Below are 16,139 nucleotides of genomic sequence, written 5' to 3' on the forward strand. Positions count from 1 at the left end.
ATAGTGTTAAAAAGGTCATATCTCTGTTGCAAGATGTTGGGGACTAGGTTGCTCATGTACATTCTCTTATATCTTCTATAGTCAAGCTGTTTTTTCCCCTGCACTCTCCTGAAGTTTCTTTAGTCAAGTTCACCAATGATATGGACATTAAAAAATATCTATTGCCATTGATTTTAATTCTCATTTTACTTATCTTTTCAGCAGCATTTGAACAGTTGAGTACCTCATCCTTAAACACTTTTCCTTTATTTTGGATCTTTGTGCTCTCTTGGCATAATGGTTAATTTTATGTCAACTTGACTAAACCACACAATGCATAGCTATTTGGTCAAGCCTTATTTCTGAGTTGTTTCTGGATGAAATTAACATTTAATGGTAGAATGAATAAGCAGATTGCCTTCCTTAATGTAGGTGGTCCTCATCCAACCGATTGAAGGCCAGAAAAGAATAAAAGGGCTACATAAAAGAGAATTACTCTTGCCTGAGTATCTTGAGCTGGGACATTGGTCTTTTCCTGCATTTGGTCTCAAACTAAAACATCAATTCTTCTCTGGTCTTGAGCCTATGGGCTCTCCTGGTTCTCAGGCCTTTGGAGACAGACTGGAACAATACCATCACCAGCTTTCTGACTACAGATATTGGGACTTCTCAATCTCCAAAACTGCATGAGCCAACTCTTTTTTTTTTTTAAGATTTTATTTATTCATCACACACACACATACACACACACACACACACACACACACACACACACACAGGCAGAGACACAGGCAGAGGGAGAGGCAGGCTCCATGTAGGAAGCCCAATATAAGACTTGACCCCAGGACTCCAGTATCACACCCTGAGCCGAAGGCAGATGCTTAACCGCTGAGCCACCTAGGCACCCCATGAGCCAAATCTTTATAATAAATCTCTCTCTATGTTTGTGTTTATTTGCTTGTAGGCCATCTCCTACCACCAGAATGTAGCTCTACAAGCACAGAAACTTATTGTCTATTTTGTTCACTTCTGTATTCCCAGCCCTGGAATTGTGTCTAGCAAACAGTAGGCACTCGATACATTTTTGTGGACTCTAGGAAAAAGGTTTGCTTGTGGTATTTTCCTAAGGCCTAAGACATGTGCTTGTGTGCAGATTTCTTCGTAGATGCCCAGAGTATGTCCATATATGTTAGCTTATTTAATTTATCCTCACATCATCCTGTAAGAAGGGGAGGAGGGGAACCATTTAACTGTGACTTATATCCATTGGTGGAATGGGAATGTTTAGTCCCTGGGAGTCTTAACACTGTTTTGAAGATACAAGCACCTGAGAAGGGGCTGCTGGGTATACCTTCGCTTACCTCATGAGCACAATGTATCTTGGAATCCTGTCTTTGAAGGATTTATTTTATAAGGCTGTGAATTTTGCTGCAAGAACTGGGCAGCAAAGATACGCTCAGTCAATATGAATTTTAAACATTTCAAATTCTTTCCAGACCGGAAAAGCTACAACTAAAAGTTGTGGTTTCAGAATTCATAAGTGCGCATGTAGGAAGAGGAAGGAATAGTTTCAGGCATCCCCTGGAGTTTATCTTCCAAACCTGGAAACCAGGGAGTAGATGAATTTGCACAGATCACATCAATAACCCTTTAGCGTCCTATGAATATCGTTACGTGACTGTCTGACTTCCTCTCAGCCCCCACTCCAAATCTGTAGTAGGTATTTCAGTGACAGTTTATGAACAATGTGCAAATGCATATGCATTTTACTTTTTTTTTTTTTTTTAGATTTCATAGGAGGGAGACGATACATCATAATTTTTTTAAGTAAATGCACTAATCTTCCAGCTCTTAAATAGTAATCCAGTAGTCACATGGCCAAAATTACATTTTTATTACGTTTATTTGTGTACAAAATATGTAGTAATTTACCGATGCATGTGCAGCAAAATATTCTATCACATACAACAAAAATACACCTTTTTTACTCTTCTTCTCCTGCCCCTGAAAATGGCAACACTGTTTTGGCAGTTCAGCAGCTAAAAATAAAGTGCTATAATTAAGCAGTATTGGGATGTCTTCACTTGACAAATGTGATGTACGAGTTGAGTGCACAACCACACCTTTGCTAGTTTTCTCACAGAACAGGAAATCCCACATCCTGAACAGCTCCAGAAGATACAAATATCTGTATATATATGTACACATGTATACACTGTATATGTAAAGTGCCAATGAGCCTCTTTTTTTGTGAGTTTGGTGTATTTATGTTCAGTCTGTCTGTCTCTCTCTCCGAAGTCAGGATCGCAGCCCTGGGATCTCAGGGTTCATCGGCAGGCACCGAGCAGCTGGCGAGCGGCTGGCTGGTTGTGGGTGTGGCGTCGGCGGGGGGACGGAGGGGGCCTTCAGACCTCGCTGGGGGACCGAGAACGGAAGGGCACTTTGGACTGGAAACAGCCACAGAACAGGAGCCACAGGGCACGCTGGATCTCCTGGTTGCGGAAGGCATAGATGATAGGATTGATCATGGAGTTGTAGGTGGCGGGCAGCAGGGTGGCGTAGGTGTAGACTGCCGGGTCCTCGCGGCTGCCCACCACGCAGTAGATGGCGAAGGGCAGCCAGCTGGCGCCGAACGTGCCCAGCACCACGGCCAGGGTCCCCACCCCCTTTCTGGTGGCCGCGAGGTGCGGCGGCGCCAGGCAGTGCTGCTGCAGCGCGATCTGGTGCGCGTGGCGCCAGACCACCTGGCAGATGCGCACGTACAGGTGCAGCATGACGCCGAAGACCGCGAAGAAGGCGGCCGACAGCAGCGCCACGTGGCTGCGCGTCAGCGGCCGCACCACGCTGCAGGTGGCGCGCTCCGCCAGGCAGTTCCAGCCCAGCACGGGCAGCAGCCCGAGGCCCAGGGACACGGTCCAGGTGGCGGCGAGCAGCAGGTGCACGCCCAGCAGGGTCCGGCGCGAGTAGTAGGTGAGCGCGTTGTAGAGGGACAGGTAGCGGTCCACCGTGATGGCCAGCAGGCTGCTGACCGAGGCGGCGAAGGAGGCCACGAGGAAGCCCACGGTGAGCAGGCTCACGGTCTCGGAGGGCACCACGTACTGGAACACGAAGTGCAGGATGAGGCCGCAGCCCGCCAGCAGGTCCGCGGTGGCCAGGCTGCCCACCAGCACGAACATGGGCGTGCGCAGCGCCGGCGTGGACGCGATCAGCGCCACCACCAGCGCGTTCTCGCCTGCGATCACGGTCCCCGACACGCACAGCAGCACGTCCCAAGGGTTCACCGCCGACAGCAGCAGCCCCGGCGGCCCGGCCGGCAGCTGGGAAGACAGCTCCAGGGACGCGTTAGCCGCGCCGCCGCCCGCCAGCGCCGCCGCCGCCGCCGCCGGGGGCCCCCAGTCGCCGCCGTCCCGCGCCCCCGCCGTGGCCGCCGCCGCCCCCTCGGCCGTCACCGCCACCACCTGGGACTCGTTGAGCGGGGAGGCGCTCGCGTTCATCGCCGCCTGCCGCTGCCACCCTGCTGGAGGAGAGGGCCCGAGCGTCAGGGGTGGGGTGCCAGCCGCCGGGGGCTTCCCGGGGCGAGGGTGCCGGCTCCTGGTGCTCCCCCCCCCCCGGGACCCCAAGGCAGAGCGAGGAAGGGCCTCAAGTCAGTAAATACCTGTTGAGCGACTGAGCGAGCGTACGCGTGCAATGCACACGGATGTCCGCACAGACACGTCTGAGTGTGCACAGACGCTCGCCTGCACACAGGCCAGTCCCGGGGGCGCCTGGAGTTGCGCCCCGAGCTCGGGTCCCGCCTGGGCTCTGGGGCGCGCGCTAGGCGGCCTCCGACCCGGGCGCTGCCGCTGTCCGCGGTGCTGAAAGCGAAGTTTGCGAGGCCCCGGAGGTCCCCGGGACAGGGGGGCTGGGGGAGGGGGTGCAGCCGGGCGTGCACCCGTTTCTCCGGCTGGAGGGACTCATGCATGGCCACGCTTCACCCCTTCCCCTGTCCGCACCCTCAAAGTTGGTCTCGGGAGCCGGGCTGCTCACCTGGGGAGTCAGGGCTCCTGGAAGTCGCTGGGCATGGGCGCTGGGCCGGGGCGCCGGGCTGCGCTCCCCGCGCGGACTGAGCCTCCGCCTGCGGGGCGGCCGGGCCCGCGCGGAGCAGAGCGCGGGGCGCCTGTGGCTGTGCGGGCGCCGCCGAGAGCGAGAGGCGCAGCCGGAGGCAGAAAAGGCGGCTGCGAGCCCCGCGCCCGCTGGAGAGGGATGGGCAGGGCGCGGTGACGTCAGGCTCCCCGCTCCCGGGTGCGAGGCTGCACTCGCTGGGCCCCGCGCGCATCACTAACCCCGCGGCCCCGTCTCTCCTCCCCCGAAGCGCGGCTCAGGGGGGCCGAGGAGGGAGGAGAAGCCGGAGCGGCCGCCTCCAGTGCAGAGCGTCCAGGAACGGGATGAGGGAAGGAGGAGAGGGAGAGGGGAATGAAGTCCTGGAGGAGGGTGAGCTCCTGGGGAGGGGGGGGGTGCAGGTGTGAGCTGCCCCGCGGGGCCCCGAGAGCATCAAGGCCAAGTCCGCCCCTGGAGCAGTTCGGCGGGGAGGCCTGACTGCAGACCCGCTACCTTTAAAAAAGTGAACACCAATAAAAAATAAATTTATACAAAAAAATAAAAAAAAAACCATACAGTACTGTGTTGGGGACAGGAATGAACGGACTAGGGGAAAATGAGATTTTTTTGAGAGGATGTTTGTGGCACAGGGTGTCAGTTGGGTACAGCCAGAGAAGAAATGTAGACTTGTGGGAAACAGAGAAAAGATGAAACATTTGAGGAAAACAGTCTTTTTTTTTTTTCTTTCCTGTTTTTGGAAATAACCTGTGCAATTCCTCTCTCTCTCTCCCTCCGTCCCTTCCTCCCCTGTCCACCGTCTTTCTAGAACTCTACACAGCAGGTTTTACCATAATTTCCTAGCCCAATGTTTCCCCATTTCAGTGTGGATAGTGCCCTTGGAACTTGCTCTTCAATTAAATACCAGGTCTGTGTCTTGTTAGAAAAGAAGAAAACAGCAAAATGTGATTTACTTTCCTGGCAACAGACTTTGCCCTGTTAATTAGTACCCTATAAAACAAATTACAGGATGAAAATAGTGATAACTCAGCTGCACCAGACTTCAGTAGGCAGGAGTTTTATTTTCAGCCCAGATAAATCATCCTTTTGGTTTAAAGGTGTTTTGTTTTGTCAGTAAAATACAAGTAGTAGCCTTCTTCTTCTTTTTTTATTCAATCAGCCAGAATTTCCAGTAGTTGTACTTAGGCAAAAGCTGAAATAATCGACTCCTTCTAAGGCTTTAAAATAAGTGACTGCACGTTGGCATGATGGCATAATACTGAGGTCACAGCCATGGTTTTCAGGGACCACACGCTCTCGGAAAAGTGAAAATAGACAACATTTGCTATTGGTGCTTCCCCTACTTTTCCCTGTGTATCTCCTTATCTTCTTCCCTTTCCTGGCTTCACTTTGCCTCTAGCTGCATGGGCTCTACAAGGAAAAACCAAACTGAAACAAAACTCAGACTGTGTAGAGGCTGGGGTGGGAGGTAGAGTTTTTACCCTGGCTTTTCCCCCTCTAAACATAGCCCCCAAGTCCAGCGTCCTTCTGGACACCCTGCCTCAATGCAGCTGAACTTAACTAGAGTTTTAGAGGAAAGAAAGACGATTCAATTCTTTGCTGCAATAGATACCGTTGGACCATGGAAAGAGTTAATACACAGTTTCTCCATCTGGGAAGTTTTAAAAATTCTGCGATCACCATTTTTATCAATCCTCAAACTGACTGAAGTTCTAAGTTTCTAAAAAGAGCCATTTTGAGCTTCAGTAAGGGATTCTCATGTAAAAGCCAAGAATGCTTTACAACTGTCAAGTGAATTGCCAAACCACCGTAATAACACATTAATCACAAATTTCCCAGACAATCAGATAAAGGCCGAAGAGAAGGAGAATCCTTCTTAATGTCTAAATGTGTTACATTTTTATAGGCTGCAAGCAGCAGAAAGTGTGAGATTCAACTTGAACAGAGATCCTGTGTCTTGGATATCCTGCGGCTTTCATCATTGCTAAGAGTGGACTTTTCGGTGGTTTTAGGAGGAAGATAGCACATGTAGAATTATGTCCATAAATGCTGGTTGAAGGTTTGTAGGTTGTCTTTTGGTCGTGCCAGTCTGTGGTTACCTCTCTCAGGTGCTAGACTGAACCTTGAAAGTAGCCAGAACATATTCTTTCAAGCTTCTCTATATCGCCCCCCTGCCCACTCATCTCTTGGGAGGAAAGAAGAAAGGGGTATGGCCACCAATTATGAATGAATATTACATGCCCTTCCTTACCTGCTCTGCCAACAGTTCCTCCCAAACATCCTCCCTTCCGGTGGTCTTCTAAAATGTTCAGCCTATGAACCATATGACATTTTCCACTCCCAGCCCAGCTTATGGAAGGAGATTGACACCTGACCCAAGGCTAGGTAAGACCAGCCATCCTTTACTGAACCAGTGACCAGATTCCTCTTCTTGAAAATGTGAACTAAAGACACTTGGTGACAAAGGGCCAGTCGGTGTCGAGCTCTGGACATAAAAGATCATTACAAGTTAGGGCTGGAGCACTCATGTTGATCCTTGCATGAAATGAGTAATTAGAGAGAGCCAGGTGCAATGAAAGAATAAAGCAGATGTGCAGAGAGGAACAAAGATTAAGATAAAATGATTGAGAGATGAAGGGGATGACTTTAGTTGCTCAGGGTCTGGTTCCTGACTCTGGGAGTCTGGATCCCTGGATCCCTTGAGATTGCTACTTGTGTCTCTACCACGAACCTTCCTAATCTTGAGCTACCTTGAGTGAGTTTCTGTTCTGTGATCATTGATACTTGATGAAATGTATTATTCATCTACCAGCTTGTCTGGTTCTGGTTATGTGTGGGCCATGTGAAATTTGGTTTCTGGATTGTAGTCACAGGTTAAACTCATCACTGCCAACCCTGTGACATGCCCATCATGTCCTCTGGTGCCTTTTTATTTTACCACTATCCAACCATGAGAATGCTTTCCTTGTCTAAGGTTATGCCCAGAAATTATAACCTCTCAATCACAACTCCTTCTCTGGCTCCCCTGGGTATCTCTTGCCCATTTCAGCCTAAGCCAGTGATTCCCAACACTGGCTGCACATTAGAAGTACCTAGAAAGCTTCTAAAAACTATTTATTCCTGAATCCCTCACCCAAGGATTCTGATTCTTTTGGTATGGCGTGAGAACTGGGCATAAACTTTTCTAAAGACTCTGATAGAAAGCCAGGGTTGAGAACACTTGTCTAAGCAATCGTACCGTCTCCTTCCTTATCAGTTTAGCACGCAGCAAAACTCCTGAAGTGGCAGATTGGAGTGTGAAATAATTGCAACAAAGGAATTTTAGTAACAATCCAGTCACTTAGTTTAATTTCTGATGTAAGGCATTAACCAGATCTCCTCTGAAAACCTTCTATTTTCTACACCCACAAGAACCTCCTTTATGGTCCAAGATGATTACTGACACTTGCTTCCCTTTTGGCTCTGATGAACTCCATAGTTCCCATCAGGGAAATCTAAACTCTTGTTGTCCTGGACCCTCTATTTTTTGGTAACCCTTGGGATACCTGTTCATCTGTCTCCTTCCTTGTTCTGAGTTCACAGCCATTTCCCAGGTGTGCCCTCTCCTGGCCCAGATTTTTGCAAATCCATTCTGTTTCACAAAATTAGAGCTGTAGTCAGTCAAGCTGTCTATAAAACTAGGTTGGAAAGACCCATGCTAACAATTCTGTCCCATGTGTCTGGGCATCTGCAGACGCCCCCCCCCCCCATGACACACCCTCACTCTACGTGGTTCTTAGAGACAAGCAGTATAGTTTTCTACTGGAAAGTATAAGTCTATTCGGTGGTGCACAGATACTTATGTTGACGGCTCAGGAAGAGAGCAGGTGTTTAGCGAGATGTAGGAAGCTGTTATTAAGAAAGATTGTTGCTGAAAGAGGCAGCAATCACAAAGGGCCTTTGAAAAGCCCACATTGTTTGTCCAGATCCAGGATATTGGATGGGGTGTAATCTTTTGGGGACACATGCTGAGGCAGACAAATGATATTCAAAATATCTTCATTTCTCTGCTCTCACTTGTCTCCAGGCTTTCCTCTCCCCTTCAGGCACTGGAGGTTTGTCATGATGTCCCAGGTACCTACCTACTGCTTCAGCATGTTCAAACATATTAGGGATAGTCTTGCTTCATGCCAGGTGAGTAGTCTTTACTCCAAAGGGCTGTTATTCTGGAAGGTCAGCATAACCTGATGTTCCCACCAAATTTAGAAAAAGAGCAGACCACTGTTATTATCATTACATGTCCACAAGTTGCAGAACATTGTGCAGGGCAGTTGAAATTTTTTATTCAATTCAGTGGTGAGCAACATTTTTTCTTTTTTGCACAAGAAACAAATTAGGAAAAATAGTAGCATTTAAAGACATATGTCCTGGAATGCTTGGGTGACTCAGTGGTTGAGCATCTGCCTTCAGCTCAGGGCGTGATCCCAGGGTCCTGGGATCGAGTCCCATGTTAGGCTCCCTGCAAGGAGTCTGCTTCTCCTCCCTCTGCCTATGTCTCTGTCCCTCTCTCTTTGTCTCTCATGAATAAATAAATAAAATCTTAAAAAAATAAAAAATGAAGACATATATCCTTTTTCATAAAGAGCAAAAATAACTTTCATGGGGTTTTATAGATATATGTTTAAAGTTACAATAGAGATTCAGTTAGATTAGATTATTGGACATGAGAATGACAAAGTTGGGTCTACTGGTATTTTTGAAAAGTAACACAATTATTTATATTCCCCAAATGAATGAGAACATATAATGTTTGTCCTTCTCCGACTGACTTATTTCACTTGGCATAATACCCTCCAGTTCCAACCACGTTGAAGCAAATGGTGGGTATTTGTCATTTCTACACCCAGTGCTCATCCCGTCAAGTGCCCCCCTCAGCGCCCGTCACCCATTCACCCCCACCCCCCGCCCTCCTCCCCTTCTACCACCCCTAGTTTGTTTCCCAGAGTTAGGAGTCTTTATGTTCTGTCTCCCTTTCTGATATTTCCTACCCATTTCTTCTCCCTTCCCTTCTATTCCCTTTCACTATTATTTATATTCCCCAAATGAATGTTATTCTGTATGTTGGCAAATTGAACACCAATAAAAAATAAATTTATTATTAAAAAATAAAAAAAGAAAAGTAACACAGAAAAAAAATCTTCTAATCTACCACGCTCTACATTTTCAAAGTGCTTTGGACCTCACATGGCAAGTTCATACTCTTTATCTCATTTCATTCTTTGAAGCAATCACATAGATTTTGGGGTTATTTTCTTTGCAGGTGGAGCAATTGAAGTTCAGAGAGGTAAAGTGAATTATCCAAGGGCACACAGGACATCAGGGGTACATTATGTACAAGATGTCAGCAATATTATGGGAAAGCAAAACAAATATCATTCAATGTGTGCAAAAGTATGTAGACTCCAAAACTCTAAGATGCTTTACTTGGAACAGATGTATTCAAAATGATGGAGATTGAATTTCATAACTTCAATATTACTATGAGTAGCTGTTTATAGATGACCCTTTTCTGCCTTATAAACTGCTTTTTAAATGTATTGTAAAACATTAGTGGGTATTTTGAAAGATAAACTTTCACCCATAGTCCCATCAGTTAACTAGGATTGCTTTCTTTTTCCCCCCAGATTATAAACTTCCTGAGGATTGGACCAGTTCTTAATTTTTCCATCAGTATGATCTATATGGCACATAGTAGGTACTCAAGAAATGTTTAATGAATGACTATTTTCAGAATTTACCACATGCATACATATTTTATCTAGGACATACATATTTTATCTCTATGTACCTAGTATGCCTACTGTATACATAGTACACAATTTAAATTTTCACTTCATAATAAAGAGTATGTTGTCAATATTTTTATGTCTTGCATTAGTTATTTTATAGTTACTTTTACTTAATCATTCACACAACAAACATTTATTGAGCACTTACTACATGCTAGACATTGTGCCAGAAAATGAAGAAGCCAAAATAAGTGCCCATCTTCAGAAACAAGGAAAGATTCTATGATTATACAGCGGTAATGGGGACACTCGGGAGAAGACTCATCCTAGCTGGAGGAGTCAGAAAAGGCCTCTCAGAAGAGATGGCGCCCAAGCTGAATTTTGAAGGACGAGTACCAGTCATTTAAATTAGGAAGACATGGAAGTGTTTCAGGCAGAGGGAGCTACAAGTTCAGAGGCATGAAGTCAAAGAAGCCTAGCACAGGTCACTGGGACTGTGGGTAGTTAATTGTGGTTGACATGTCAGACCAAAAAGCAAGAGCAGAGATACACTGGATAGGTGGAACCAACTCATGCAGGACTGGTCTCCTATGCCACGGCAGGAGTTAGACTTTATCCTGAAAGTAATGGAGAACCAGTGAAATATTTTCTTAAGCAAGGGCGGTTGATTTAATCAGATTGGATCCCTCTTATCTACCAACAACTATATGATGAATGGAGTAGAGAAGGGTAAGAGTACAGTGAGGCAAACCTGTGAGAAGTCTGTTGCAGGGATCTATACAGGAGATTCGAGGGGTCTAATGGGGTAGTGATGGAGGAGATTGGAAAAGTTGATGGATCCTTTGCTTGTTTTGGTATTATATTATTTAAAGTAAATCTAGATGCTATGAAAGATATTTCTTCAGGTTTTAGTGACATAACATACTAGAAGATTGTTTCTTACTCACATGAAATTCAAAATAGGTTTTCTGACCGGCAGACAGCCTTCACAAAGTCAGTCTGGAAATCCAGCTCTTTTCATCTTTAGTTCTACCCTCCTCTAGGACTCCAGGGTTTTCAGCTTTCATCATTTTAGCATTTCACTATTCTGGTGATTAGGAAATGAGCTTGGAGAATTCTACCTGGAGTATTTTGTGGGACATGCCTGGAAGTGGGTGGGAAGGTAGACAGACAGATAAAGGGAGAGAAGGTATTAAGGCTGACTTCCAGATTTCAGGTGTGGACAGGAGTGGGATTGGAGAAGGGCAACATGGTTAATGCAATTGTGAACATACTGAGTTTAATATGGGACATTCAGGTGCAGATCCCCAGTAAAGATGAACAGAGGGGTTGTTCTAAAACTCAGCAGAGAAGGGCACCTGGGTGGCTCAGTGGTTGAGCATCTGCCTTTGGTTCAGGTCATGATCCTGGGATCCTGGGATCAAGTCCAGCATCAGGATCCCCGCAGGGAGCCTGCTTCTCCCTCTGCCTGTGTCCCTGCCTCTCTCTATGTCTTTCATGAATAAATAAATAAGATCTTTAAAAAAAAAAAAAAAGAACCTCAGCAGAGAGTCTAGATTGGGAAAGTAAGTTAAAGTACTAAAGAAATTAATAATAATAATAATAATAATAATAATAATGCTACTATTCATTGAATTTGTACCAAGGTACCCTTTGGGTAGATCCTAGTATAATCCTCATTTTACAGAAGAGACACTGAGGATTAGGGGTGAAGTAACACCACATGGTTGGAAAGTGAGAGAGTCAGAATTTGAACACCACTCATCTGAATCCGGTTGAAGGGAATTGATAAATCTAAGCAAAGAGGACCAGAGACAGTTCCTTAGGGGAATACAGTCTTTACTGATGGAGAGATGGGGAAGTCGAGAAGGGAGTCAGAGAAGCAGGACATATCATGGGAACCCAGCCATAGACAGAGAGTAGAGAGCAAGTGTAGAAGTCAAAGGAAAGGTGAGTTTCAGGAGGAAGAGAGTTCAAGGGATGTCCTGAGAGGCCAAGGAAGAAGTATTAGCTGAACACTTTTCAAGAGATTATTGGTGACTTCACTGAAAGTACAGCAATGGTAGGCGGCCCGGCTGGCATGAATGGGCTATGAATGAAAGATGAGAAAGGGGAGTGCTGTTTGGCTTGAAGAGGAAGGGAATAATAGGGCAGTAGCTAGATAGAGGTGTAAGTTCAAGGGAGAACTTTTCCTTAAAAATGGAAGAGATTTGAAGGAGGAAAGAGATGGCTGAGAGGCCAAGGTTGACTTCGGAGAAAGGAGCTATTTGAGGAGGTGAGATGGTAGGAAACAGGAAAACAGGTGGAGGGGCAAGAATGACAAGGGGTCCAGATGGATCCATACATGTAAATTTTAAAAAGTGGGGAGCCAAACACTTCAGTGATCTATCTCCTTGTCATTCTTTGTGAAATTTGAATAGGAAGACCTCAGGTAATAAAGGGTAAATGGAAGGGGACTTTACAGTTATCATTTTGACGGCTGCACAATATTACATTGAAGACATAGAGTGGTATTTAATTTACCATTCTCCTACAGTTAGACATTTAGATTGTTTATATGTCTGCTCTTGTAGATAACTCTGCAAAGACTACTTTCATGAGCATAATTATTTTTATCTTGTATGAGTATCTCGACATGAAAATTGTCAGCCAAAGGGCAGAAACATTTTCATGGCTCTTGAAATGCACTGCCAAATTGCTTTTCAAAATGACTATAATCATTTACCACTGCCAATAACACTCTGTTTAAGTATACAAGTTTCTCCGCAGCTTTTATAGCACTGGGTTTTATTATTTTAAAATGTTCTTTCAATTAGAAGGGCATATGCGGCACCTCATTAACGATTTCAATTATATTTATATGATTTCCACTAAGGTAGACCACTTGTCTCTCTTTCTTCAAACCATTTGAATTTTCTCTTATTTGAATGATCTGTTTTTAACCTCTGTCCGTTAGGATTTAAACCGTTAGCTGGTTTTATATAGCTTATCAAGTCTATGGTAGATATTCATCCTTTGCACGTCAAACTTGAAGGAAATTTCCCCTTTTTCACTTTAGTTTTGATTGTTCGAGAGTATTGTATTTTTATGAAGTTTTTTTTTTTTAAGATAACATATACATCCTGTCTAGCCTAAGAAAGGCATTTACATGGCTTTAGAGTAGAACTTTTCTGACATTTATTAGAGAAGAGAGAGGACAGAGATCTTTTGGGGACATGAAAAGTCCTGGAAGAGCCTGGATCCTAGAGAGGCTGCAGTCTCCTCTGAGTGCCAAAAGCCCAACTCTCTGGCCAGGGCTGTATGATTTACCTAAGGAGGGTAATGGCACATGAGGACAGCAGAGCCTTTGGGCAGGGCTAGGAGACCATGACTCTCAAGTTATGGGACAGAGCTCCTTAGAGCGGTCAGAGATTAGGATGTCAGCTACAAGAGAGGCCAGTAGGCTCTGGGTAATGGAAGAGCCCAGCCCAGTGGGAGCACAGAATAGACCAGCCTTGGACAAGGGACATCTGGTTGGAATACAACCCACTGCAAACTCTGAACAGAAAATAATCCCTAAACATAGAGAAATAATTACAGGAGAAGAGGAGAGGGGAGAGTAAAGTCACACTCATTCAGATCCTTGCCATGGACCAGGCACATCATTTTACCCACCCGTGCCCCTGTGGGACCATCTCACTTCCTTAGAAAAGGTCTCTGCTCTGGAAAGGGGAGCTGATGTGTCTTGAATTCCATGCAAAGCATGGCTTTGAGGCAAAGGGAATCAGCTGGGGGGACAGTGAGCAAATTTTGCAGGGTCCCGCAGGTCAAGTGGAAGAATTTGGATTTGGTGCAAGAGGAAACAGGGACGCAGGGCAGATTCTGAGTGGAGAGATGATTCGAATGGATGCTTCAGGAAGACAGCAGGGATGGAGAGGAGAAAGTGGCTGCTTTTCTGTGACATACTTGTGGGGAACAAGCAAACAAAAGCAGGTCCATCAAGGAGAGCAAGCGGGAACTGAGACTTCTGAGTTGCTGCTAAGATAACTCACCATTCTGGATGCTTATCTGAAATGTAATCCCCTGATCTTCTGAGAAGGATTCTAAAACCTAGGAGAGGTTGCTAAGGGAATAAAGCCCTAAGTATCACAAACAGCTGAATCCATAAAATAATTTTCCAAAAATATCATGAGCTCAATAATCTAGCCAGCAGAACTTGGGCTCTTCCCTCTCCCCCTCCCTCCAGACCTCCTTCCTATGTACACAGAGGACAATCCTAGCCAAGGATTTTCTTTACACCTTTGTTTTCAGGGTGTCGGTGGCCCCAGGTGTTCCTTCAGCTAGAGACCCTGCCCTCTCATGGGTTCTCACATCCTCCCGACTTCTTACTTGATATAGATTGACATCCCTACCCTGTACCCCAAGCTGGATGATGCTTCAAGCAAGAATGATTGATTCGAATGACTTGTATAACATGCTTATTTTATTAGGTGGGTGTGTATTAACTATGTTTTTCTTTTGAACTTTAAAAAAAAAAGAATAGATATCTACTTATAGTCATAAAGAGACATTCCTAAAATGAAGACAACAACAACAAAAACCAGTGTATACAGCATAGACTCAGTTTTGTAAAAGAAATTATGTTTATGTATATGTCTATATGCTACCTATCAAGATGTTAGCAGTGATTACCTCTGAGTGGAGGCTGTACTTATCCTTTTAAAAAATGTGTCGTATTTAGTGCATTGGCAGAACCCAGAAACTATCTTCCAGTATCCATTCTCCTTCTGTTCTATAATAATGGAACCTCCAATTTTAGCTGGGCACATGGCCACCTAGAATTAAAAGCATATTTCTAGGCATCCCTTGCGACGAGGTGTGGCCATTTAACTGTCCTGACCAGTGAGATACAAATGGATGTGTTGTATGGCACCTTCCAGAAGGTGTTCCTGAAAGGAAGGGGCATGCCCTTCTTCTCCTTCCTCTTTCTTGCTTGCTGGAATTTGGGCATGATGTCTGGGGGTGGAGAAACTATCTGGGATTCTGAAGCTGAAGGTGTTGGAGCAACAAGAGAGAAGAAGCCTGGGTCTTGGATTAACATGGGGTCAATATACCAGCTCTGGATGCCCTATATCTACATGAGACAGAATGATTTTTCCTCTTCTGTCTTGTTTAAGTCACAAAAATTTGAGTTTCTGTCACTTGACAGCTTAATAAAATCACGTATAACACTTTTGTACATTTTAAAGCCATGTCTGGTTATACCGACAAGTAGAATTCAAGTTCTGTATATGAAATGATTTCTCTTTCGGTGAGAATTTTTCATTAAAACCACCTGTCCCAAGTTTCACTCATACCTGCCCTCACACTCTGCTCAAACAATTATGTCAAGTCAGCACTTAATACTGTGTTCACCAGTTTTGTTTTGTTTTGTTTTGTTTTTTATAGAAAAGACACATTGTCCCATCCCTAGTCCATGGACTGTCTTACTTTTCATTCAAAACGCTTCACAACTGTCCTGGGAATAAGATATTGATGTGACTCCACTGTGATGATTTGGGCATATTTATAGTAGCCTTTTAGATTGCTGGAGACACTGAGTTATGGTAAAACTAAAGCTGAGATGGTCTAGGTGGCCCTTTCCCTGCCCAAGTGCCGTCCTTCGATCAAGATCTTGAAACTGGGGCTTGTGAGGACCAAGGGAGAAGTCAGTGTGTGTGTTTGTGTTCGTGTGTGTTTGGCACAGCTGTGTGTTACGCATGCTTTATGTGGCCATGTAGGGCTTATGTTTTGTTGGCACATGGGTGATGCCCACACTTTCAAGAGGTGTCTGTGTATTCATGTGTGTTTTGCGGGCATCCGGTTTTTGAGCCTGTGTATTGTACAAAGGTGTGTGCATATAGGGATGTGAACTGTACACCTGTGTCACATTGGGGGTGTGTGCAAGGACATGCATATTATGTAGGTGTGCGTTTGTGGTTTCTGTGTGATCGTGTGCTTGCACACACGCGTGTGTAGTGGTGTGTTACATAACTGTGACCGAGGAGGTGCCTGGTGTTACTGGGTCCTAAGAATAGTTGCAACTGATTTGGAAGCCATGCCAGAATCAGCGATACGGAAAAGCCCTGCCCCCGCCCCCAATGCCTCATACATTTCTAGATCAGAGGTGTCCCCATTCATTCCGAATAATAATGCGATATTTACATTATGTCTACTTATCTAAACTACATGCAAGTACCAGCGATTTCATTTTAAGTTGGCTTCAATTCAGCTGGTACTTTTTGCTGTTGCTGCTCCAAATGACTAAAGTCATTTTTT

General features: G+C 45.3%; 1 protein-coding gene across 1 annotated transcript; it reads right to left on the reverse strand.

Moving 5' to 3' along the window:
* Nucleotides 1-2,381: 2,381 nt before the first annotated feature.
* Nucleotides 2,382-3,473, reverse strand: GPR6 (G protein-coupled receptor 6). Its single transcript, XM_041727216.1, has one exon. The coding sequence runs from the start codon at nt 3,471-3,473 to the stop codon at nt 2,385-2,387; it is 1,089 nt and encodes a 362-aa protein (XP_041583150.1). The 3' UTR covers nt 2,382-2,384.
* Nucleotides 3,474-16,139: the final 12,666 nt, after the last annotated feature.

Source organism: Vulpes lagopus, chromosome 1, assembly GCF_018345385.1.
Source record: "Vulpes lagopus strain Blue_001 chromosome 1, ASM1834538v1, whole genome shotgun sequence".
Classification (NCBI taxonomy): Eukaryota; Metazoa; Chordata; class Mammalia; order Carnivora; family Canidae; genus Vulpes; species Vulpes lagopus.

Excerpts from the sequence above, each read along its gene's own strand:
- GPR6 (XM_041727216.1), bottom strand. The coding sequence starts at position 3,473 with ATGAACGCGAGCGCCTCCCCGCTCAACGAGTCCCAGGTGGTGGCGGTG.